Below are 21664 nucleotides of genomic sequence, written 5' to 3'. Positions count from 1 at the left end.
GCACAAGTTGCCCAGCTCATGTAAAGCTGCCTTCCCCACCTAAGGTCCAGAGGCGGGAGACAGGTTCATCCAGCTCAGCATCACCCTCCCTCTGGGCTTGAGAGAATGTCCTTGTTTTTGTCTCTGTCCCTGGACCCTCACTGGGGCACCTGCTTTGGGAAGATACTTGAACACATGCAGGATGACGTGTGTGCCAGGTTATTTACAGCCCCATCGTTGGTAACAGCAAATAACTGAACCTCAATATCTTGTTAAATAAAGTGCGATTTTTAGCCAAATGTGGAATGCTGCATGGTGCAAACAAAGAATGAGGAGCGCTCTGGGAATGACAGTGTGCAGTACATCACTAGGTTAAGGGCTGCTGTGGGAGAAAGGCTGGGGAAGATGCATCTGCTCCCAGACGGCACGGAGTATCTCTGGAGGAATATGGAGAAAGGTGACAAGAGTAGTCGGTGCTAAAGAGGGGACCCAGGTCCCTGGAGGCCACAGGAAAGAGATATTTTACTGTACAGGATGTCAAGGTATTACCTACTGGAAACCCATACTAAAGGGTAAAACAGACTGGAGGCCAAGGTCATGGCTGGGGTGGTAGAACCATCCAGAGAACCCCATCCCAGGCATCCAGAAGAACCAGCCAAGCCCAGAACCAAGTCCAGAGGCCCCAGAATGGAGGGGTTGGCTGCGAGAAAGAAAAAGTACAGAAAAACACCCAGGATAACCCCCAAACAAGGGAGGCCAAGCCCAAAGCTTGCTGCTCAGCCCAGCCCCACGTGCTGGCCCCTGGGGAGTCCCCCCCACCCCCGATCCCAGCTCGACCATGGCATCCCTGTCCGGTGAGGCTCACTCACCAGGTAGTATCTCTCCCGGAAGCTGGGGGTGCTCGGGGGTGTCCAGTTGTACAAGAAGCCCTTCCTGCTGCCCACGGAGAACTTGCCTGTGGGGCTGGGCGACACCAGGAAGCTCTCGGTATCAAACGGGCTGGAGGAGAGCAGAGGCCAGGGTGTCATCGATGGCTGGAGGACACTGGAGCACAGACAGGACCCAGGAGATGGAGGCTCGGGGAGGGGCAGGCACAGCCGAGGGACTCCAAATCCACGTTCTCAACCCTTCTAGCAACGTCTCTCAGAGGCCCGCTGCCCTGAGCGCCCTTAGCCAGATGGCCACTCGGCCACCACACAGGTGAATGACAGCCCCCTTTAGAGCCCTTTCGAGAAGCTCAGCAGACCAGAGGTGGACACTCAGCTCTGCCGTCTCCTGGGTTAGCCACGTCACTGCCCCCCTCAGATTCCTCATCGGGCAGGGGTCGCCAGTCACGGTCACAGGGAAGGCTGCAGATCCATGGTGAGGAAGGGGTGCGTCAGCCCGGCCCTCGCCTGCCCTTGGAGCAGGCAGGCATGGGTCAGCCCTCCCTGCCTCCTGCCTCCCTGCACACAGGCCTAGCTCGCAACATCTGGGGCCCAGCCCGGCCACGAGGGCCTGAGGCTCAGAGGCACTGCCTGGACACCTTTCCTGCCTGCCCAGGGCAGCTGCGGGCCAGCGGGACACCTGGGTCCTTGGACTTGCCCGGCTTGGGGCTGCATGGCACTGGGCCACCCCCTGCCCCGTACACTTGAGAGGCGCGCTCAGCCCCGCTAAACAGATGAAGACACTGAAGCTGGGGTGTCACTTGTCCAAATTCACCCAGCTCACCGGAGAGAGAGCAGTGGCTCCAGTGACCCCGGCGCGGACCCCACCCCAGGGAGGAAGGAGAGACTGGCCCCAACTGGTCCCAAGAAGCACCAGAGTAGAGGAAGTGCGTCTCAGCCCCTTTGCTCCTGCAGCACCTGCCCTGGGGAATGAGGAGAAGGGAATTTCCTCGAAACCCAAGGCTTCATTTGGGAGAAAGAGCTCTGCTACCAAAAACAAAACCTGTGGAAACCACCAGCGATCACTGAAATGGCATGCACGGTGGAGAGCCCCACCTGGGCAGGGGTCGTTCTCACGCGTGTCCCCCATCCATGGGGCTGTGGGCTGTGGCCCAGGGAGGACTCAAGGTGACCGCTCGGCGTTAATGCCTGATGGGTGGCAGGGGTCAGCAGGGAATGAGGTGGGCACAGCAAAGCCAGTCCTCCTGGGCAGAGGCAGGCTTCTTCCGGGAGCCCAGCCCAGGAGGCTGCTGGAAAGGGTCCTGGCCAGCCCAGGTCTTTATTTTATTTAATTTATTTTTTTAAATATTTATTTATTTGGCTGCATTGGGTCGCAGTTGCGGCATGCAGGCTCTTAGCTGCAGCATGCGGACTCTTAGCTGCGGCATAAGGGCTCTTAGCTGCGGCATAAGGGCTCTTAGTTGCGGCATGCGGGCTCTTAGTTGTGGCATGCGGGCTCTTAGCTGCAGCATGTGGGATCTTTTTCCCTGACCAGGGGTCCAACCGGGGCCCCCTGTATAGGGAGCATGGAGTCTTAACCAATGGACCACCAGGGAAGTCCCCAGCCAGGTCTTTAACAGCCACTGGGTCAAAAGTGAGAAGGGAATCAAAGCTCAGAGGGGCGGGGGCGGTGGGGTGGGCAGGGCTGCAGGGAAGGGTCTGGGCCCCAGCCTGTCTGGGGGGCAGGATGAGGGCAGGGCTGCCCAAGGTGGATGCTAGGGCGTGGTCAGGCCACCAGGGGGAGCCGGCGAGCCCCCTCCCCCCCCACCCCGCCCCCTCCTCTCTGGGTGGGAGTTTGGGGCCGGCCTCCCGTCTGGGCAGTGGGCCCCGGGCAGGGGGAGGCGGCTACCCCGACTCACTTCCACAGCACCTCCAGCTGCAGCTTGATGGTGCCCAGCTCTGTGATGTCCACCACGATGACCTGCGGCCGGGTTGTGAAGAAGTCGGTGATGTCGCAGGTCACTGTGCCCACCGCCAGCGAGCTCAGGCCCCGAAGCTCTGTCACCTGGGGGGATGGGGAGTTGTGGGTGGTGTCGGAGCCAAGCCCCCCACCCCGTTGCGCCCCAACCCCGCCCCTAAGCCCCACCCACCTTGATCTCGAAGTTCTCGTGCAGGGTGGGGATGAAGGCCTTCTCCTCCTCGTCCCAGGTCTGGCTGTCGTCAGACTCGATCCGGCCCCTCAGCTTCCAGCGCTGGCGGCCCAGGCGCAGGAGCACCTGTGGGCCAGACCCACGGAGGGAGGGGTCAGCCGCCCCCCATGCCCCCTGCCTAGGGGCCCTCCCTGCCAACCGGGGCGGGGCGGGGACAGAAACCCAGCTGGGGCCCTGGTTGCCAGCAGCGCCCAACCCCCAAAGGCCTGGTGGGGAGCCCTGAGGACTGATCCCGCCCGGAGCGTGGCTGTACCTCATACTGGTCTCCCGGACAGAGGCGTGCGTAGCCCACCAAGCCTGGAACACAGAGACGGGCTAATCTCTTCGCCACTCTCCTGTGTCCCGGCCCCATGGGTCACAGGCCCTCACACGGGGAGCCCCCCCATCACAGGGTGGGTATCAGCTTGGGGGGTGGGGGGCCATCATGATGACAGTGGACAGGCCTGGGCCCTCACTTTCAACTCAGGGGATAGGACTTGCCCGAGGTCACAAGTCACAGGAGTGGAAACGAGGGCTGGGCCTGGACCCCCGGGATCCTGACCAACCCTCCGCACAAGCCCCAGGGTCCCGGAGAAGGCCTCCACACCGGCCCCTGCCCAGCCACTCTCAGCCCTGTTCGGTTACCTTTCATCCTGACGTGGAACTCGCCCAGGTGAACCTCCAGGGCCCCCTCGATGAGCCACATGTCCTGCAAAGCCCCACACAAGGTGGCTCACCGCCTGCCCCCCGGGCTCGGCCACGGGGGACGCACAGACCCTGCCAGACAGAGGCCCCCGGGCAGAGAGAGAGGCCTCCTCAGGGCCCAGGGAGCCCCAAGACCGGCCCGCCCCTCGCGGCGCTGCCCGCCACCGCCGCCCACCTCGGTGCACTCCTGCAGGCTGCGGCCCAGCTCTTGCAGGCTCTCTCGGGAGGCGCGGCTCGGCGGGCACCGGGAGAAGGCCCGCTGCATGTTGGAGGCGCCGTCGCGCAGGCGGCACTGGATGCAGTAGCCTTCGTAAAGCTCCTCCACCTGCGGGGCGCACGGGCCAGTGGGCGCGGCCCACGCCGAGGGGCGGGGCCCGGGCCCCGGCCTGCCAGTCACTCGCCCCCGAGCTGCCGACCCCACCCCGGCGGTCCCACCCCCCCGTAGAATGTGCGCCCGCGGGGCAAGGACCACGTCTGCCTCGTCCGCTCCGCATCCCCAGCGCCTGGCAGAGGCTGGCACCCAGCGGGTGCACAGTAAAAACCAGTGAACTGGGCGGGTGGGTGCATCGCTTCCCCTCTCCCCGCCCGATTTTTCATTTGTGAAACAGGGAAGGTGGGTTTGTGATAGTCTGTCCACCCACTGGGCTCCTGGGGCAGTAGAGCAAGCTCATGGGAGAGTTTGCAGAATATAAAGCTTAAGGCACTTGCTGTGCGACCCTGGGCCAATCCTTGTCCCTCTCTGGGCCTCTACAATCCCATCTGTATGATCGGGTGGTGGGACTCAACATTCCCAGCCCTCTAACCCCAACCCCCTAACCCCATCTCAGGGCTCAGCCCCTGCAGGCCCTGCTCCTCCTCGGCTCTCTCCAGCCACCTGGCACCCAGAGAACCTCCCTCCAGCCCCCGCCCCCCAACTGCCAACCCAGCAGAGGCCCAGCAAGCCGAGAGACACCCCCGAAGCCAGGCTGACCTTGCTGATGTGAAACTCCATCTTCCGAATGTGCCTTTCCACAGAGCGTGTTTGCTTCTCCCAGAAGAAGAGAAGATGCTTCAAAAGTAGCCTGCCCACACTCCCCCCCGAGCCCCTGCCACCCTCCTCCAGGTACTGACACAGAGCTGCGCTCAACGCCAGACCAGCCCCTCACCATCCCTAAAGAAGGCGCATCGCTGAGCCTCAGTTTCCCCACTTGTAAAGTGGGGAGGAAACCCAAGTATTCCTCCCATGGGACGGCCAGGAGGATGGAACGCAAGCGAAGACGTTATTCTCATCCAGCCAGGCCCAGCCACGGCCCACCTTGCTTACCACGTGCAGACAGGAGTTTCCCTCACCTTGTCCAGGTCATAATAGAAAGCCTGCAGGGGAGGAGAGGAAGGAGGGAGTCAGGACTCCAGTGCTCCTCCAAGACCCATGAGGCTACATCCCAGGGGCGCCTGAGCTCAGAGGACAAAAAGCCAGCGGCCACTCCGTCCTCTGAGGCCTGCAGTCAGCAAGCTGTGGTCCAGGCCAAGCAAGAAGAATGAGTAAACACATGGGCTTTGGGTGAGGCAACTCTAGGCCTGACTCTATTTGCCAGCTGTGTGTCCCAGGCAAGTTTCTCTACCTCTCTGAGCCTCCATTTCCTTATGTAAAGTGGGGTACCAACAGCACCTACCCCACAGGGTAGTTATGAAGGGTAAAGGATGGTATAAACTCAACAAGAGGGGAACCAGTGCAATTTGATTATTTAAGGGGTGACTTCAGCCATGACCAGAGGAATTGAGAGTGGGCAGAGGCAGCCAGCACCACCCAGGAGTTCAGGTCTAAGGAAACTGCAAATCCAGACTGGTCCATCCGGATTTGCAGGGGGCCACGGTGTAGCCAATGAAAAGAATATATTGTCGGGGTGGGGGAATCTTTGTACAAAGGGCCAGATAGTAAATATTGCAGGCTTTGCAGACCATATGGTTTCTGCTGTTGGAGCAATGAAAGCAGCCACAGACAATATGTAAATGATGGGTGTGGGCTGTGTTCGGATAAACTTTATGTCCAAAACAGGCTCTGCTTTGCCCACGTGGGTTATAGGCACTATATCTGTGCCTGGACGAACTTCCACAAGGTTGACGATCCACTAAGGAGAAGGACTAAGATGTGGGAGGGTACGTAAGTTGTGATTTCATTTTTGTAAGACAACTGTTAACCAAACCACTCTATATGCACAATCTGTATATTTCCATGATTATGTGACCAGGGAGGAAAATACGGAAAGATAAAGACTAGATTGTCCTCAAGGGCTAAACACGGTGGGACAGAGAAGATTGCGGACGGGGGCCAGTCGAGCAAGAAGGAAAAGATGGATTAACCCCCTGCCAACGTCTGTTTTCCTACGTATGCATTTATGTGACATTGTACGTGTAGGATTATGAAATTAAAACTCTATGTAGGGCCTCCCTGGTGGCGCAGTGGTTGAGAGTCCGCCTGCCGATGCAGGGGATACGGGTTCGTGCCCCGGTCTGGGAGGATCCCATATACCGCGGAGCGGCTGGGCCCGTGAGCCATGGCCGCTGGGCCTGCGCATCCGGAGCCTGTGCTCCGCAACGGGAGAGGCCACAACAGTGAGAGGCCCGCATACCGCAAAAAAAAAAAAAAAAAAAAAAAAAAAACTCTATGTAAGGGGACTTCCCTGGTGGTCTAGTGGTTAAGACTCTGCGCTCCCAATGCAGGGGGCCCCGGTTCAATTCCTGGTCAGGGAACTAGATCCCTGCATGCATGCTGCAACTAAGAATTTGCATGCCTCAACTAAGAGATCCCTAGTGCTGCAACTAAGACCTGGCGCAGGCAAAATAAATAAATATTTTTTAAAAACACACACACAAAAAAACTCTATGCAAGAAATTAAGAAATAGGAAAGTTCCCAAGGCTTTGGAAAGAAAAGTAACTGCACAGCAACTTCTCAGAAACTGAGAACCGGACCCCAGGTGCATCGTCCCTCTGGGTGGCCCCAGTGCAGCTGTTGCCCCTTCCCTGCCTCAGTGTGCCCACCTATGAAATGGGAGTAGCTAACACATACAGACCTTTACACAAACCTTGCGTTCCTTAGAGTTACTTCTAGAACAGAGAGAGAGAGAGAGACCAGAGGATGTGAGAACAGCCACACCCACAAGAGAGGGAGGCTCGGCAAGTGCTCGGAAGGGCCGGGAACCAGGCAGCGCCTCCTTCCGCCTCTGCGCTGACCCATCTGCCCACCAAGGACAAGGCATGACTGAGCTTGCCCGGCCTTCCCTTCTCCAAGTGGGCCAGCATGCTGGGAGCCCTGCGTCTCCCACCCTGTCGATCCCCGAGGTCTTCTTTGCTGGGGCCAGGATATAGAGGTGGGGGGACACGACTTTGATAGATTCACTCCCCACCCCCTCGTGTCTGCAGTCCCTCCATCAAGACAGTGGCCCGCTCTCTGCTTTGGCCCTTGGAGGAGCAGTGCTGGAATGAGCTAGAGAAAACCATGGACATCAAGGCCTCCTGGTTTCTGCTTCCAGAAGTTCTAATTAAGGACAGGAGGGGTTTTCACAAGGCAGCAGCCGGATGGAGAAGAGGGGGCGGGGAGGGACTCCCCAAGATGCAAAAGAAAGAGCCTCCCCACTGGAGAGATGCAGGCACCCAGCAGTGGGGTCCTGGCAGTGCCAACAGATAAAATGCAAGATACCCAGGGAACTCCCTGGTGGTCCAGTGGTTAGGACTCCACGCTTCCACGGCAGGGGGCACGGGTTCGATCCCTGGTCAGGGAACTAAGATCCCTCATGCTGCACAGTGTGGCCAAAAAAAAAAAAAAAAAAAAATACAAGGCCCCCAGTCACATTTAAATTTCCAATAAACAATGAATACTTTTTTTTTTTTTAGTATAACTATGTCCTGGGACATACTGAAAAATGATTTGTTATTTATCTGAAAATCAAATTTAACTGGGCATCCTATTTTTTTGGTTTGTTTTTGGTATTGGTTTTTTGTGGCGTTTGTTTTGTTTTTGTTTCTTCTAAATCTGGCTCTGCTAAGGGGGTGGCAGAAGCCCAGAGCAGGTGAATCCTGGGCTAGACAGGCCCCAGGGCAGCCTCAAAGATGCCACTCGGGTGGCAGCAAAACTGCAGAGCCGCTGGAACATTGTGGGAACACGCAGGGTTGATCAAGGACGGGGTCAGGGCCACTGTGACACACCCTGGATTCAATGCCGGATCCAATTTCCTGCCATCATGTAAGCCACCCTGATTGCAGGGGGCCCAGATGGCCAAGACCTACAGAATAGGGCCATCTAACGTAGACACCTCTCTGTACACCCGCCTACCTTACGGTTACTTCTAGAACTAAAGGGAGGTGGCCCAAAGATGTGTGAACTACTGCACCATGTGAGGGCCGGGGGCTGCCGGGAGCTTCCCACCAGTCTGTGAGGTTAAATTCATCCGGGTCCAAGTGAGGTTCATTCATCAAAAATAAAGCCCGCTCCTTAGGCCTCTGAGTTCCGAGACTGAGATTCACACCCGTGATGCAGGCAACGGGGTGAAAGAGGGTAAGTCTTTGAACCCTGGCCAAGGCTGCTCGCCTGGGAAGGGCCCGGGAGGGGTCTCACCAGCCTGGAATTCCTGCGGGTGTCCTTGTGGCATCCTGACAGGTAATCCAGCTCGGCCTGCTGGACACACAGATACTCCCTGTGAGGAGAACAAGGAAAAGGAGTTGGAAAAGGAGCAGACAAAGGAAAAAAACAGGCAGATGAGCAGAGTTCCAGGGAGGAGGCAGCAACGGCTACCAGCAGGGGGTGCTCAGCAGGCTCAGGGGTCAGAGGGCAGACTCAGCCCACCCCCCCGGAAGCCCAGTCCCAGCTCGCTCAGCCTCCACATCCCACACACCCAGGGCTGTGTGCCCAGTGCTGTACAAAATGGGGAATCCCTTAGGTAATTCCCCAAAGAGCCCTGCAAACAGGAGCTACTGTTATTATACCCATTTTAGAGATGGGCAAACTGACCCTGAAGCAACTCAGTACAGGGTCACACAGCAGGGAAGAGGCTGAACCCAGGTCTGAAACCAGACAGTGGCCTCCAGAGTCCAGTATCTTCACCCCAGCCTGTGGGGAGGTTACAGAGAACACACCTCTCTCACAGCCAAAGGCAGGCCGTCCTGCTGTCTGGATGCCCAGGACCAGAAAGGGGTCCTGACAGACTCACTCTGGAAAGCACAGAAAAAGCCATGGGCCCAAGGGGACTTTTCATGTTGTGTTTTCCACCAAAAAAGAGACTCAGACATGAAACCTGAGATCTGGACGTGGGGACCAGGTGGGGGTCCTGTCCTGCTCCACTGTAGATTTGCTGGCTTACCCCAGGAAGGTGACTCACCCTCTCTGGGCCCACTTATACTACTACCTTCTGCCAGACCACAGCTTCCTCAGGGGTTGGGCTCCCCAGGAAGGAGATGCCCTTGACCCCAGACAAGTCTCAAATGTGCGGTCCTCACAGGAATCACCAGAAGCTTTCCTGGGAGAGGGGCCCCTTGGAGATAGGCCTCCACCCTCTGGGCACATCCCTGGTTCCCACTCAACCCCAGCGCTGGGCACACTGTGGGATGACCCCTGCATAGGGAGCCAGGCACCGGCCCGGAGGGAGGTGACATTTATCCTAAGCCCAGGGGACAGCGGGGCAGGCAGCCTGGGCCCTGGAGCCCCACCTCTGCTTCCTGGCTGTGGGGTCCTGGCCAAGATGCTTCCCATCTTTGGGACTCAGTTTCTCGCCTGGAAAAGGAGGCTAAGAGAGTCTCTCACGGCATCAAGGACACGATGTATATGAAGCACCAAACAAGCCATAGAGCTGCTGCTGCTGTTATTATTATTATTATTATTAATTAGTGAGGGATGAAGAGCAGGATCACAAGAGGTGGAGGGCAGGGCAGGGCATCCCAGGAAGAAGGAAAAGCCTTCCGTTGGGCAAATGCACGACCACCCCTCCCCCGCCCTCAGCCCCCGTGCTGACCTGCCCACTGTGCCCCTAATGTGCCAATCATGCTCCTGCCCCAGGGTCTTTGCACAAGCGGCTCCTTTGGCTTGGAATGTTCTCCCATTATCTGCAGGGCTCACCCCTTCAGGGTTTTGCTCAGACGTCACCTTCTTAGTGAGCCCTTCCTTGAACACCTTATGTAAAATCAACCGCACACCTTCTACCCTGATTTGTTTTCCTCCATAGGAGCTACCACCCTCTGACATACTCTCTATTCTACTTTTCTATATTGTTTATTGTCTGTGTGTCCCCCACTGGGATGTCAGCTCCACGGGGCAGCGGTCTTTGTGTTTTGTTCGTTCCTGTACCCTGCGCCTGGCACTTGATGAGCCCTCAATAAAAATATGGGGAATGACTGAATCTTCCTGTTCCCACTTCTGCTCAGTTAATCAGTCAGCCTCTTCCTCACTTGAATCCAGCCACCCTGACCTCCAGCTGTTGTGCAAGCTCCTACTGCAGGGCCTTTGCCTGTGCTGTTCCCTCTGCCCAGGATGCTTGTCCCCCAGAGGCCAGCATGATGGCTGCTTCTCAGAAACCATCAGGACCTCCTCAGTGAAGCTCTCCAGGCCACCCTGTGTGACAGGCCTTCCACATGCTGTCTCTCCATCACCTCCCTCACGGCCCTCTGGGCTCGTGGAAGTTACAGTATTGATCACATTACTTTTTATTGCCGTCTCTCTCTCCACACCGTGAGCTCCATGAGACCAGGGTCCCCCTGCCGTACTCACTGTGTCCCTGGTGCCCAAGGACACGGCTGAGCACATGGCTGCACCCAGGACATGCTTGTTGACTAAAAGGATAACCAGGAGCTCCCTCTGTGGCCTCTTACAGAAGAGACCCACCCACGTTCCCCAGGAAGAGGCAGAGAGGACCAAGCAGACGAGGACAAAGAAAGCACTTGTTAAAGGCAACGAACAGCCATCCTTACTTGAGGCCTCTCTTCAGTGCTTCAAAGATCTTCTTCACTTGCTGGGGCTTGGGATCCGAGCAGACAGACCCCTTCCGCAGCGTGCCATACATCTTGGAGGATTTCACAGGCATTCGAGACCTCGCTGAGTTCCTGTGGATGGACTTTCTGTGAGAAGGGATGGGTTGGGGGGCGGTCAGAGCAGGGGTCTGGACAAAGCCCTTCTCAGTGGCAGGCACTTTGGGAACAGTGGCCAGAGCCCCAGGGAGTCAGGAGACCTCGCTGAGTCTTACCCCACTGCCACCAAGCTGAGTGGTCTCAGGAAAGTTGCCAAGACTCTCTGGGCCTCAGTTTTCTCATCTGTCAAATGAGGGCTTGGATTTGAGGATTAAAAGAATAATAGGGGCTTCCCTGGTGGAGCAGTGGTTGAGAGTCTGCCTGCCGATGCAGGGGACGCAGGTTGGTGCCCCGGTCCGGGAATAGCCCACATGCCACGGAGTGACTAGGCCCGTGAGCCATGGCCGCTGAGCCTGCGTGTCCGGAGCCCGTTCTCCACAATGGGAGAGGCCACAACAGTGAGAGGCCCGCGTACCGCAAAAAAATAAATAAATAAATAAAATTTTTTAAAAAGAACAATAACACTAACCTGATATGAGAAATTAACTTACAGTGAGAAATACAATCAAGCAGCCCAAATGCCAATGCTGTCTGTTTGTGTTCTTCATCAAGCTCTGTGCAGGCAAAGCAACGTGGGAGGCCAAATCATAGTCCAGTGGTATACCCATGGGTTGGGTACCTGTTGGCTTTGCCTGCCCCACATCCATTCCCCTCCCTCTGTTAATAGCACCTCAATTTCCCTCGGGGGCATCTCCCCAGCCCTGCTCTTTATACGTATAGTTTGGAGGAAGGTAGTCTGACAAATCACCATACACACACACACACACACACACACACACGTGAGCACACATGCACACACGCACACGCCCATGCATCTATGGACATTCTGAGGCAAACCCATGTCCCAGTACTGGGTTAGTCAACATATTCCACTTCCTTGGAAGAGAACTTCTCCCCCTCCCTTCCTCATCTTCCTCGGATGCACTGAAGAGCCAGCTTCAACCATGTGCCCTGGGGCCCCCCACAGGGATGGCCGAGCAACAAGAGAGAAGGCACAGGCCCTGGACAGCCTGTGGAGCAGGCGGTCCATTGGCTCTACACTGTTGTTGGTCCTCAGACCACAGTAGGAGGACCACTTTCTCAGGGGTTCACCATTTCTGCTTCACTTGGGAGACATCCTCCTGCTAGAAACCCAGCTCCGAGTCTCCCTGGATGCCCTTCACAGTCTGCTGCCCTTTAGGGTCTAAAATCAAGGGCACAGGCTCATTCATTCATTCAAACACTCACGGAGTGGGGCTTTCTCTGAGTCACGCAACGTGATGGGAGCCAAGGGGCCAGTGTCCCACCTTCAAGGGTTCACAGTCTGTGGGGAGGGGTGGGGGGCTTGTGGTCTGGAGAGCTGGGCAGGGGGCAAGTGGACACAGCTCCAGCTCCTTCGCCAGGCCTGGGAGAAGGGCCACTGGGCCATCGCCAAGTCCTGGTCCCCAAGAGGCCTGGCAGGTTGTTGGGCTGTATTTCCAAGCCAACCGGATGCTGCACATTCCATGCAGGGTCACAGGGTCCTGTGGTTGACTCAGTAGAGCTGTCCTGTCCACCCCTGCTGTCGGGCATCAAGCCCCAAACCCCGTGGCTCCCCAAAACATGGATGCACAGCCACATTACAGGCCAATGTGCCAGAAATACAGATCTCAGGGCTTGGCCAGGGATGCTGAGAACTGGGTCCCAAGGATGCTGCATCAAGGAAGGACCTGGAACCCCGCCCTGGAAACCTCAGGGGCCTCACCAAGCTCATATCATCTCATGGGACACAAGCTCCTGGTCAGCCACCCATGTCCAAATTCTAGCCCCAGAGGACACAGGTATTTAATCTACTACAGCCTCAGTTTCCTTATCTGTAAAAGGAGGATAATAAGAGGGCCTGCCCCACGGAGGTGTCATGAGATAGTCATTCATTCAACAAATATTTACTGAGCTCCTATCATACACCAGATGCCATTCTAGGAGCCAGGGGTAGAACAGTGGCCAAAACAGACAAAACCCCTGCCCTCTTGAGCTGCCCTGCCAGCTGGGGAGACCGTGGGAAGTGGTAGCAAGCACAGACTCCGGAACCACATGCTGGGGTCTCTCTCCGGCTTCCCCAGTTATAAGCTGTGTGACCTTGGGTAAGTTACTGAACCTCTCTGTGCCTCGGTTTTTTCATCCATAAAATGGGGACCAGAGAAAGGGTTGCTGTGAGAGTTACATGAGTTAATAAATGTAAAGAGATTCAAGCAGTTCCCAGGAAAGAGTAAGTGCTATCTATGTGCTGAAGTTAATAAGGTAATTTTTAAAAGTACATATCAGTTATATTGTACAGCAACTATACTTCAATTTAAAAAATTATATATCAGATAGTGCCTAGTGCCAAGAATAAAAACAAAGGCAGGATAATGAATGTAAAGGGTGAACAGGGAAGGTTCCTCCAATCAGGCGATGTTTGAGTCTGGGTAATGGGCACGCAGCCCTGGGGACAAAGCCTATCACATCAGTAGTGCTCACCCCTGCACCTGCTGCTGCTGTTATTCATATATTATATGTCAAGTGACACTTTGCAAAGCCCAGGCAGGGACTGTGCTCCCTCCTCCCCGACCCTCCCGGAGGCCACATCAGCCACCTCTTGGAACACACCCTCCACAAAGTTGCCATCTGCAGGCTGGCAGGGACAGGCAGAGCTGCAGCCTCGAGAAAAGTGGGTTTCAGACAGGCTAGGGTCCCCGGCACGTGGGCAGGCAGGCAGGTGGGGTGGGCGAGCCGCTTGGAGGTGGGGCTGCAGGAGCCCCGCTCACCTGCCAGCTCCCAGAGTCCCACAGTCCCCGGCAGATGCGTGCCCTCGGCTGGGTCCCACTTCCATCTACCTGGAAACTTCCTCGCCCTCGCTCTGTGGCTGTGCCTGCTAGCACCGGCTCCTGGGGAAGCTCTGAACCCAGTGCTCTTGTCTGAGGTTCAACAGAGCAGGTGTGGTGGCCAGCCGCGCCAGGGACGGTGATGTATGTGCAGTCTCCGGATGGCAAAATCAGGTTGCATGTCTGGCTCAGTGCCACAGCTGCCAGGGTAGAGAGCAACCTCCAGAGGCGGATGTCACAGCAGTTCTGGGAGGACTCAGTAAATATTAAACATCCCCCGGCATGCCAGACGAGCTTCCAGATGGGCACATGTGACCCACTGGCCCCAGCCCTCACGTGAGGCCGCGAGGCCAGCCCTTCTACCTGGTGTCGTTGGGAGACACTATCGGAGGCCCCGGTGCACGGCTGCCGCAGGTGCAGGATCCAGAGGTAGGAGGGGCTGGGGGCGGGGCAATAAATAATAGGACCGACTGGACGCATTTCAGGTGAGGACTCAAAGCTGGGTGTAAGCGCACCTTTCCTCCTGCATCTGGTGGTACTAGACACCCAGGGATGATGACAAACACGCACACGGCTCTCGCAACGGTCAAGCTCTGCTCTGGGTGCTTCACGTGCACTAGCCTGTTTCTCCTGATACAGGTCTCTGAGGTCTAGCCCTCCTCTCTGTCCCCTTTCTCTAGCCTCCTCTCCTTGAAAAATCAAGGGCTGCTGCTTAGTTTTCACACCTACACTTCCCAGCCGTCCCAGTGGAGGAATTCCCAGGTGGTGAGGACCTTGCAGGGTCTCCTGGCTCAAGAGGGTCCCTGCCTGGCAGCCTGAGGGAAGGGAGACCTGGCTGAGGAATGGCAGGAAGAGGTTAAGAGCAGCCCGTGCCTGTCAGTCAGGGCAGAATGGGACAGTGTCAAGGCCTGGCCCTCTTCATCTGCCCACCTTATTATATATGGCCTTATGTTATCATATATTATCATATACTTATTATATGTGGCCTTGTTATAGCAGTCATTCAACCTTAGCGTAAAATTTCCTCACCAGATTACTTCCCCAAGTGAATTCTTTGATAACGCAATAAAGAAAAAAAACAACCCTGTCCAGAGTCAAAGGGGCTTCAGGTGCCAGGGCAGGGATAAGGGTTGGGGACATCTAAGTGAAGCCCGGCTCTGCTGCTCTCCCGTCTAAGGTTATTTTTGCCTGACCTGCCCCCGCTGCTGAGCACCTTGGCAGTGTGGCTGTGTTTCAGCCTGGTTGGATTACCTGGGAAATAAGGCCAGAGGTGAGGCCCGAAACCCAATCCAGACCACCCAGCCCCAGAGCCAAGGGTCCAGACCCCTGGGAGCTGTACAGAGACAGGAAGTTAAAAATAGATGTGCTGCTTCTCTGCCATCATGGGCAGCTTCTTCCTCACCCCTGGACAAGGGGACTACGGAGGGCCAGTCCAGCTGGAGGCCGCTCAGGAATCTCAGAACCCGTCCAAGCCAGGCATCCTCCAGAATTCCCTGCAGGGTTGGCGGGGGGGCAGGACGTGGAGCCCCAGGAGGGGTCCAGGACGCTTACACCACTGTCCCACAGGCCGGCCGCACACCCACTTTCTGTCCCTCAGAGCTCATTCCCACCCCAGGGCCTTTGCACCTCCGCCCCTCCGCCTGGAAGGCTTTCCCACGCCCACACCCTGTCTGCACGGGCTCCTCTGCTCTGTGCCTTCACCTAAATGCCTCACTGGGGGCCTCCTCCAAGCCCCCTGCTGCCCTCCTGCCTCCCTGCTTTAACCCCTTCAGGGCACCTGCCACCAGCTGCATCCATCTTGACTATCACTGGCTTAACGTTTTCCCGTCCTGAAAGGAGGGCGGGGCCTGACCAGAGCCAATGCTCCATAAATACTTGTGGAAAGAATGAGGGATTCCTAGGGGGTGCTTCCAGGATTTCAGCCCTGAGATGCCACACCTCCCAGGCACACCTCAGAACTGAGAAGCTGAGCTGCCCTGAGACAAGGCGAGTGAGCTGGGAGGGCCTGACCGCAGGGCCAGCCTCACAGTGATGGGGGGCGGGGGGGGGAGGGGAAGGTGGGTCTAACGCGCAGCTGGGGAGCCCTAGGGAAAGAGCACAAGGAGGGCCTGCCGGGCTCGGGTGGTCCACACCCCCAACCCCCAGGAAGTGGCTTTGAAGCCAAGGCCTGATGAGATTAAGCAGGACCAGGCCAGGTGAAGAGCAGTGGGGAGGGTTCCAGGGGGAGGGCAGGGCCTGTGCAAAGGCCTGGAGGACAGAGAGGCCAACGGGGCTAAAGCCCAGGGTTCAGGATGAGGCTGGCCAGCCAGACCCTGCCGCGTGGGGACCGGATTGTGCTCTCAGTGGGATGGGGACCTCTGGAGTGTTTCAGGTAGGGGAACGCCAGGGTGAGATTTGGTTCTGCTCTGGCTGAGGGCCCTGCCTGTCCACCACAGCTGTTCAGACTGGCAGCCGTTTGGGGCCCTCAGGATTCCTGGAGCTAGGAGCCCGGCACGCCTGGGCTGGCAGGGCTGTGGCCCCAGGAGCAGAAACGCACCTTCCTCCCAGGCATTACCTGCAGCTGGAAGAGACACATCGCAGATCAGCCGTGAATTCACGTCTGGAGAGTCAGTACTAGCCAGGCCTGTCTCTGCCTGTCTCTCCTCCTTGGAAAACTTCCCACAAGCCCCTACTGCGTGCCAGCATGTGCCGGCAGCTCACCATGTGTCACCTCACTGTACCCTCATGACAAGCCCATGAGGGAGGGACATTTGTGATCCCCATTTCGCAGATGAGGAAACCAGACTCAGAGAGGTGAAGTCACTTGCCCCAGGTCACAGGTGGCCCTATTTCCCATTCTATCAAACAAGAAGAACATTCCATCCTAACCTGGCCCCTAGGAGACTAAGTTCTAACTCTGGATCAGTCTTGCTGTGTGACCTTGGGTGAGCAGCTCTGCCCCTCTGAGCTTCAGTTTTCTGATCTGCCAAGTGGGCCTGATAAGCTCAAGCAGATCAGCTTCCAGGATCAACTGCCAGGAGCATGTAGGGTGATACCTGTTCAGATCTGAAGCAAATTACAGCTTTCTCCCAACACCAAGAGTCTCACTCACACACACACAGACACAGACATACACAGACACACAGACACAAACACACACTACCCTGCGCTGCAGGCCTGGCATGAGAGTGAGCCTCAGGGTCACTGGCATGGGAGGAGGATGCCCCCGCCGGCCCCCCGATCCCTGGCCCTCAAACCAGCCTCCCACACACAGCCCGGGCAGAACTTACGCGATCCTCCGGCTCTGGGCACTGCTGAAGCCAGCAAAGGAGGCGCTCCGGCCCATGACCCCCACAGCCCCTGTGTCCCCAGAGGACAGGAACCGCACCCTCACCGACATGGCTGTCACCTGCAGGGAGAGGGCAGGACAGTCAGCCTCGCACTGGCACCTGGTGAGTGCTGACCGCAGGCTGGCTACCCTCCACCATGGCCCCCAAGGGCCCTACAGCAGCCCCAGAGAGGGGGCAGCTGGTGCTGCCCCCAGCTCACAGATGAGAAAACTGAGGCTCAGTGAGGTCAGGGAGCTTGGGGGGGGGTGGCAGGAGCAAGATTCGAACCCAGGTCTCTGCACCCCGTGCTTGGGTCCTTGATGCCTGTGCGATGCTGAGTCCTCGTGCAGGGGGCACCCAGCAACTCGTGAGCCAGCTCTTCTCACCTCCCCTCAGCTACTCCTCTCTGCCAGTAACCCTGACCCCCCTCCACAAATCCCCACTGAGCACCTCCTGTGTGCCAGACGCTGAGCAAGGCAGGCAAAGCCCTCGCCCTCCAGGGCTCCCAGTCCAGCAGGAGGCTGATGGGCCACCATTATAGTAGGGAGTCCATAGCGAAATGATGGGGGTGCCAGACCCACCCGTGGAGGAGGCGACCAAGAGCTGAGAAGGAAAGGCCGAGGAGGGAAGAAGGGGAAGGGGAGGGGAGGGAAAGGTATCCGAAGCAGAGGGAACAGCATGAGCAAAGGCCTGGAGGCTCAGAGGACAAGGTGTAATCCAGAATGGAAGGAAGTTCAGTGGTTGGGGTGTGGCTCCAGGTGAGGTTGGAGAGGCCAGCAGAGCACAGGTCAGGGGGGCCTCGGTGGCCCCAGCGAGGACTTTGGCCTTGCAATTGGCTAAGGGTAACTGGGAGCCATGGGAGGTTTTGAGCAGGGGGTGAGTCAGCCCAGTTCACATGAGGCCAGGCTGCTGGCATCAAAGGCTTCCAGAAACCACAGATCCATTGCCCCATCTCTGACCCAGGTTGCAGGGAGGCCAGCCTAGAACTCTGGCTGTCTTTACGTTTTTCCAAACCATCTCGAGATTGGAAAAATGCCACCACATCCTTTGGGAATATCGCCCAGTGTCTTCCAACACAATAGGAAAGTTCTCCCCCATATCTAACCTAAATCTCTGCTGCTACAGTTTTATACCTCACTCCTCAGCCAGGGTGGCGTCAGTGCAAGGATTCCAGGGACCCCACTGCCCTGAGAAAGCTCCGCTCCGCCAACTCCCTCCTATTCCTGCTCGGTAGGGCCCCTGCTTCTCACATCCCCTCCACCCAGCGGCTGAGCCCAGACTCCACACCTTTGCCCACCCTGGGGCCTCTGCCTGGAATAACGTTCCCTTTGCAGCCACGTCTATCCAGTGTCTAGTCCTGCATTTTGTTTGTAATCAGCTCCCACCACAAGCTCCAGAGCCCTCACTCTGAACCCCCTGGCAGATCTGCGTGACCCCCACAAGCTTCCTCCTCCTCCGATACCTCCCGTAGCCCAGAGCCCCACATGTGCTGTGCATAGGTGAGCTCTGGAAGCAACAAAGCCAGACCTGGGCTCAAACCCCAGCTGCAGCTGTGCCGCTCACCGGCTCTGGGCCTCGGTGAGCACATCTGTAAAATGGAAATTCAGAAAACACAATGTGCTGACAGAACATAATGTGAAATAGACACCAGAAAGAGCTGGTTGTCTGTGTGCCATCGGCTGCCAAGACCCCAGCCTGGAGACCCCAGCTGCTGAGGCAGATGAGCCGAGGAGCGACCTCTGGCCCCGACGGAGGAAGCGGCGAGTGTCTGCTGAGCACCCGCTGAGTGGATCCCCAGTGCCAGGGACTGTCCCATGCAATAGATCCGTGAACAGCAGCCCGGTGTACGGATGGAGAAATAGATGCAGTCTGGCAGTGGAGGCATCATTTACTGAGTGCTCATAATTAGGCCAGCGTCCACTACGTGCCTTATGTAAATTATCTTAGTAGATCCATACAACCCCCTGAGGTGTAGGAGCTGTTGCGAACCTAATTCAATAGACGAGGAAACTGAGGCTCAGAGAGGTCACAAGACGAGCTCAGGGACCCAGCTGGGGAGCGGCAGAGCCAGGCTGAGAACCCCAGTGTGACTGATGCCGAGCCAGCACTTCTCAGGTACGTGGGCAGGCATCCCGCACTCTGCGGGTTCGCCCCCAGCCCCACGGGAGGACCCTCACGTCCCCACAGTCCCTACCTGGGCTGAGCTGCTGCCAGCTTGGACCAGCTCACAAGAGTCGACGGTTAAATTTTCAGGAATGTTGGTAGCTTGAAATCAGCCATGACAGAATTAAGTACAGCGTGGAAATGGGCAAGTGCTACAAATTAGGTTTTGAGGTGGGTTTTTTGGTTTGTTTTTCTGCCTGTTGTTAAACTTTTATCAGCATACCACTGCCCCCACCCCTATCAGCACAGGCTCTGGGTGGCACTGGAACCTTCTCAAACTGCTAAACACGCCCTCCCTCCATCCTAGCCAAGATGAACAAGGGCAGGAGGAGGGAGCAGGCAGGGAGATCCCCAAGGTCAGCGGGGGGGACGTGGACTCTGGAGCCAGCCCCGGGGGGGTTGGGGACCAGAACGCCCTCCCTCCACCTTCTCCCTCCACATCCCCGCCACCCTCCCTCCCAGGCCTTCTGAGTCGTCCTTCCAGCCTCCCCCAGGTCCTCCACTTCAAGATAAGGGAGAAAGACAATCGCTAAACAGTTCCTCTGCATGCTGTTTGCTAGAACAAACCCAACCATCTGCCTGCCCAGCATTAGGAAAGGAGGACCAGGGAGGAGAACTAAGGTTCGGTGCAGAGACCCATGCAACGTGCCAGCACCTGGCTGCAGATTGATTATCGCGACAGGGCCATGAGGTTCAATGACCCCACGTTTCATATGAGGAAAGAGCCTCTAAGAGGTGAGGAGGCTGGCTCAGGGAGCCACGTTTTCCAGTGTGAGGCCTGGCTGTCACGTGGCGATTGGCCTCCTGGCTAGACCCTCCCCGCTTCTCTTCCAGCCCAGATGTCACCTCCCCCAGGAAGCCTTCCTGGACCTCCCCCCAGTCCCTGCCTCACTTTACTTACAGTGGACGGTGAATGGTGACTTGTCTGCCTCCCCCACTAGACAGAGAGTTCCCTGCAGGTGGGGCCGGGGGTGTTCTCCAGGGCCTGAAAGAGTCACAGTGCATCTTTATGGGACCGGAGGACAAAGATGGAAAGGCTGGGGCTGCTTCCCCCACTTCAGCAGGCTGTGCAGCCCAAGGCGCAGTCAGTGGAAGAACAGGATAAAGATAAGAACTCCCACTATGTGCTGGACTCCAAGGCATGGGTGGACAAATGACTTCGGTAAAGGGCCAGATAGTGCATTTTTTTGGCTTTGCAGGCCTTATAGTCTTTGTCACAGCTACTCAACTCTACCATTTTAGAGCAGAAGCAGCCACAGATAATGTGCAAATGAATGAGCCTGGATATGTTCCACTAAAACATTATTTACAGGAGCAGCAGCTATTGATGGATGACCCCTGGGTGGCCAGCACTCTGCCTGCTACCTGCTCTAAAGGTTTAAAATCTCATTTAGGGGCTTCCCTGGTGGCGCAGTGGTTGAGAGTCCGCCTGCTGATGCAGGGGACACGGGTTCGTGCCCCAGTACGGAAGATCCCACATGCCACAGAGCGGCTGGGCCCGTGAGCCATGGCCACTGAGCCTGAGCGTCCAGAGCCTGTGCTCCGCAACGGGAGAGGCCACAACAGTGAGAGGCCCGCGTACCACAAAAAAAAAAAAAAAAAAAAAAAAAAAATCTCATTTAATACTCCCAACACTATATGAGGCAAATATTATTATCCTTCTCATTTTGCAGATAAAGAAACCAAGTCTCAGAGAGGAGGGGAAACGACTCAACCAAGGTCACACAGGTCAGAACTACCAGAGCTGCGATTTGAACCTGGGCATGATGGGCTCCAAATCCCAGCTACTTCATGCTAGGCTGCACCTGCTTCCGCAGGGGCTGTGCTGAGGACACCACCCCCCCCCCCTCTGCTGCCATGAGCCTGAGCAGGAGGGAGGGGGTCCCAGAATGGAAGCAGGTTCATGACCCAGACCTGCCAAGCTAGAAATGTAGCACTGGAGGTGGCTGAGAAACATCAAGCCCCATCCCCTGCAGGCTTCAGGGTGTGGGAGCCCAGGTCCCTTTGGACCAGCGTCAGATCCCAGCAGCTCCTCTCCTGGCCGATCCCTGGTGGGGCTGATCCTTTGTAGTTGACCCGTGTGATCTCACCCCGCGGGCTGCAAAACAATCCCCTCTCTGGTGGACTGGGCATGAGATGGCCGGGCTGAGACCCCTGGAATCCCAGGAGCCTTCAGTGGGCTCCTGACAAGTCCCAACGGATGTTTGTCCCCTTTAACCAAGGGTCATACTCTTAATGTTTAGTTGTTGACACAACAGCGGCACTGACCACTCAGAACAGAGGCTGGACACCTTGGAGACCCCACTCCTCTCCCAAGACCATACCCCCTCCCCCTCCCCCTGCCGGCATTACCCTTTAGCTGCTGGACTGTAGGCAGGTCAGGCAGCCCTGGGCAGCCGGCACTCTGCAGGGCATGAGAGGCAGGCCAGGGACCTCACTGGGCCCCTGGGCAGAAGAGAGAGGCACAGAAATCATGCGGGTCCCAAACCTTCGGTGGCAGACAGGACTGCCTCTTCCCCACGTGTCCCTCGCTGCCTCTCTC

At 57.0% G+C, this 21664-nt stretch overlaps 1 protein-coding gene across 4 annotated transcripts in view; it reads right to left on the bottom strand.

Annotated features, from left to right (window-relative positions):
- The window catches only part of RIPOR3 (RIPOR family member 3), a 73996-nt gene that overhangs the window by 12676 nt on the left and 39656 nt on the right, over nt 1-21664 (bottom strand). Inside the window, exons 2-12 of one of the 4 annotated variants that reach the window (XM_082645375.1) lie at nt 16921-17039; nt 10674-10820; nt 8332-8410; nt 5069-5092; nt 4710-4763; nt 3915-4064; nt 3680-3743; nt 3309-3352; nt 2996-3121; nt 2765-2910; nt 849-1023 (exon numbers count right to left, since the gene is read on the bottom strand). In XM_082645375.1, the coding sequence (XP_082501501.1) occupies nt 849-1023; nt 2765-2910; nt 2996-3121; nt 3309-3352; nt 3680-3743; nt 3915-4064; nt 4710-4763; nt 5069-5092; nt 8332-8410; nt 10674-10820; nt 16921-17039 (1128 nt within the window). The remainder of the gene's footprint in view (nt 1-848; nt 1024-2764; nt 2911-2995; nt 3122-3308; nt 3353-3679; nt 3744-3914; nt 4065-4709; nt 4764-5068; nt 5093-8331; nt 8411-10673; nt 10821-16920; nt 17040-21664) is intronic. The other 3 variants (XM_082645376.1, XM_082645377.1, XM_082645378.1) reach the window with 3 other exon arrangements.

The sequence above is a fragment of the Mesoplodon mirus genome (genome assembly GCF_964341445.2).
Source record: "Mesoplodon mirus genome assembly, chromosome: 15".
In the NCBI taxonomy this organism is placed as follows: Eukaryota; Metazoa; Chordata; class Mammalia; order Artiodactyla; family Ziphiidae; genus Mesoplodon; species Mesoplodon mirus.
The sequence above is the reverse complement of the archived record's forward strand: the minus strand, read 5'-3'. Positions and strand labels throughout refer to the sequence as shown.